At 34.0% G+C, this 4,288-nt stretch overlaps 1 protein-coding gene across 1 annotated transcript; it reads right to left on the bottom strand.

The window, feature by feature from the left end:
- Window positions 1–1,033: 1,033 nt before the first annotated feature.
- LOC132301149 (F-box protein CPR1-like) lies at window positions 1,034–2,146 on the bottom strand. Its single transcript, XM_059798427.1, has one exon. It carries the CDS (start codon window positions 2,144–2,146, stop codon window positions 1,034–1,036), a length of 1,113 nt encoding a protein of 370 aa, XP_059654410.1.
- Window positions 2,147–4,288: the final 2,142 nt, after the last annotated feature.

Raw genomic sequence — 4,288 nt, 5'->3', positions numbered from 1 at the left:
ATCATATTTAGCGGAAAGCCATTCATAGGATTGCTAAAGTAGTCTACATAGAGAGAATTTAAGCCATTTCTACAAGCATACATATTACAACATAAATCTTCAATTCATTCCATTCCATTTTACTGGACTCAATATCTAACTCGTAGAATGGAATTCACTTGAGATTTGCCATTAAAGCCGGGTAAAAAGAGAGTTTCTTTTATGAGTCGAAGCAATCAAGTAGAGATATATATGATTTTTTTTTTTTGATAAGTAATCAGCTAGACATTCACTTTAGAACACAGGAAGACAGAATGGACAGAAACAACATAAAATGACAAACCCCAGAAGCAGATTACTGGACTCCTTTAAGAGGAAGATTTAGCAACAGATCCACCTTGAGTCAGCAAAGGAAAGAGCTTAAATAATCCCTTTTATTTAAATTCGCATTAGGGTAGGTATACTAAGATTGTCATAAAAAGTGACTCAAAATTCTCAAAAATAACAGTGCAAGCTTAAATAATCACCGGGCAATGGTTTACACCACAAAAGAAGAGCGAAGTTAGGATAATATGGCAAGGGTTCAGCCCTATGTTTAAGCTGCTTTGTTAACAACCACAAAATATTTAACATGGGTTACACTTGGGCCACCTATCTTGTAACAAAAAAATTCAAGCTAGGAAAATCATATTTGATCCAATTTTTAGGCCGGCTGAAGAAGCACAAGCAAATTAATCACTCTTTTTACTTTTTATTTGAACAATACCTTGGCCCACCTATCTTTATACCCAAAAAAATTTGAAAATTTATAGTAGTATTGCTCATCAAGAAATGAAATATAAGTTCCAAGACATTTGCCACTGCCACAAATTCGTTCAAAAATTCATAGCCAACAAAATTCGTAAACCATAAACCCACAAAAAAACAGATGACTCAACCTGGCAGTCTTACCCAAGGACAAATCTAAAAACCAAAAGACAACTGTAAGTAAAAAAGAAAAAAAAAAAAAAATGGTTGAGCAAGAAATTTCAACATCCTCATTGACTGAACTAAATCATTCACAAAAGTTTAGAACTTTATCTACATCAGACAACTGATCATGTTCTAGGAACCCATCTCTGCCCCTAATTGAGACTAGGCTCTCCCTGTAGACCAAACATTCGGCCCAAATCTCAGATGCAAATTTCTTAATTTCACGAGTCTCTAGATCATATAACGCCACGTGACTATCACCACCTTCAGATTCCATAAAAATCTGACCATTCGTCCAAAACCCAAGCAGTCCCTCTATGAAATCAGGGAGTTGAAGAGTTGATTGTTTTGTCCAACACCCTTCTTCCATCATCGCCCATATGTCAACAGTAGAAAATGAATCATAATTAATCAGAGCAAGAGAATTATTGTAGGCTGCAAGAACTGCATGTTTTGAATATCGAGTAATATGACTTATCTCATGAAACAATTCATTGCCCATGTCAAATGAAAGGATTAGAGCATGGCGGTCATTGTCCATAGCAAACCAGTGATAAACTCTATTAATGCATGTGTTAGACAGAGGGGTGTCAATGATAGGATAAGGCAAAGCAACATGATCAAGATATCTCCAGGAATCGGTGGAAAGGGTATACACAGCAGCCTCATAAGGACTATTTATTTCTTTACAAGGATCCCAAGTGTTCCAAATCCAAACCACCTTGTAATCATTGGTAATGGGATCAAAACCAAATCCGTAAGTTTCTTGGCCACTCACCATATCGGGTAGAAAGTTAGGAGAGAGTTCAGGGAGGGACCTAAATTCTCTGGTTGCCGGATTCCAGAGAGCAAAACGATAAGAGGGATCGCACAGACACAGTATGCCGTTAAAGAGATTGGCAACAAGATGGTAGGGCATATCCACCACCACATCCTGACACACCGGAGGAGAACCGGCTAGTGTTTGGTCAGGGAACAATGAGAATGTATATTTGTGGGAAATTTTGTCATAACGGTTAACAAAAAGACGGCCACTGTTGGCGTGGTGGTTCAAGTGCTTAGTAACAAAACTAGGGTTTATGATGATAGAGTACCAATTTTTGCAAACCACCCTGGCCCGAATCAGTGATTTCACAGGAAGCATTAAGAGGATCTCAATAATCACATCCTTGGGAATTTCATTACAAGTCGCCATTTGCCCCCTTTTCTATTGATTCGATTGAAAACCTAAACCCCAAATCCAATTTCAATTGAAATCAAAATACTACCATTTTTCTTCAACTACGAAGGAAGAAAAATCTTCAAGATAACACGAAAGGAGGACGGTGAAAACATCTGGGAAAGAATCATTGTTCGTACCTTTTGGCGAGTAAGAACAGCATGAAAATGAAAGCAACTGTGATTTTCTTGTTTTTTCCCTTTGAAATCTGTAGGCTACGCACTTCTTGTTGTGGGGACATCCAGAGCAAGCAGCCAGCAGACTCTCTGAAACTCAATACTCGGTGAAAGAGACGCAAACAATACGCTATTTGAGAGAGAGAAAAAAACTATTTGCCACCAATATAAACAAGCAAATTGGGCAAAGGAAAATGAAACACGTTAAACTTTTACAGTATTAATTTCCACCATCAATATTTATTTACGGGATAAATTATTGGGTAACCCTTATTAACGCTAACTTTAAAAAATTCTTCAATTATAGATAAAATATTATAGTATAACCTAAAAGAAGTTCAATTGGACTCCCCCAAATTCATTCTTTGCGGGCTCAAAGTCCACTTTTTGCTCTCAGGGCATGCTCCGACTCAATCTCATAAGGTGGGACTGAAAACTTGCGAAACAAATGCGAGTTGGGATTTTTATTTTTTATTGTACTTTTACACCGTATGTGAAAACCACAAATTTTGAAAATGTGTGTTCATTTCTATCAAAATAAAAATAATTTGTTAACGTACATTTATTGTTGAATTTTTAAAACAGAAACGAGAAATTGTGTTTCTTATTTTTTTTTTTTTAAATGACTATTTTATTTTCTATTATAGTATAATTGAAAAATAATAAGAGAATATTTTAAATTTTACTATTAGAGTGTATACAAATATTTTTATTTTATTTTATTTACTATTATAGTATGATTGCAAAATAATAAAATAATATTTTATATACTATTCAAGTATGATTGAAAAATAATAAAATAATATTTTATATACTTTGAAAAATAATATAATAATATTTTATTTACTATTTAATTATAATTGAAAAATAATAAAATAATATTTCTCTAATTGTGGAAAATAGTAAAATAATAAATAGCAGTATTTGAAAACTAAAACTTAAAATCAAAACTTAATTTTGGAGTTGTGAGAATTGTGAATGAAATGACAACTAGTTTTCAAAAAAATTCAAATGTGAAAAATTAAAATGGAATTACCAAACTGATTTTGTTGCGGTTTTTTTTCTTTAAAAATGAAAATTTCAGCAGAAAACCGAAACTGAAAGTATTACCAAACAGGGCCTAGGTCAGGCGGGCCAATTTTGAAAGCAAGCCCTCAACCACAGGACTGCACTGTAGGGCCCTTTTATTTCAACGGTCCAATTAGTATTGTTTTGGGCAATGGTCTTAAGGGCCTTTACCAAAAATTGGTTTTTTTAATTTATTTTTAGGGTAAAATGCAACAAACCCTCCTGGACTATTGTGAAATCTGCAACTAACCCCCTAAACTTCAAAAAATGCAACTAACCCCCTAAACTTCAAAAAATGCAACTAATCCCCTAGACTATGCAAAATTATTGCAGATGACCCCATCCGTCCAATGTCCGGTGATATATGATCGTTAAAATTGGTCTTTTAATTTTAAATGACTATATTACTCATAGAAGTATGAAAGGACAATAATGTCCCTAATTTCCAACCGTTGACCCAAAGCCCATTCCTTATAATTAAACCAAGCCAAACAAACATTTATGAAAAATTCTCTAAATTGACAACTCTGCAACCTTCTAGGGTTAGGTTTGTCTTCGTTTTCAATTAGCTGTGCATCTTGCTGAATTTGGTGGTCAGAAACAAGATACTATCATCGTGCTTTTGTGCCTATTAGCTGTGCATCTTGGTAAGGGTTGTTATCATTCTCTAGGTCTGTAGTTTGGAAAGAGCGAACAAATTTTTTTCACTTTGTTCATCATCGTGTTGTAAGCGTATCCATCTCTTTTTCTGTCTCTATGTATATATATGGTCTATTTTCTCAGTAAATATATATATGGTATTATTTTCTCTATTAATTTTCATTTATATGGTATTATTTGCAGAAAATGAGTTTTGAATCATTTGTAAGTCGTA

Source organism: Cornus florida, unplaced genomic scaffold (assembly GCF_030987335.1).
Source record: "Cornus florida cultivar Cherokee Brave unplaced genomic scaffold, ASM3098733v1 CherokeeBrave_3.0.0_Hap2_Chr03, whole genome shotgun sequence".
In the NCBI taxonomy this organism is placed as follows: Eukaryota; Viridiplantae; Streptophyta; class Magnoliopsida; order Cornales; family Cornaceae; genus Cornus; species Cornus florida.
The sequence above is the reverse complement of the archived record's forward strand: the minus strand, read 5'-3'. Positions and strand labels throughout refer to the sequence as shown.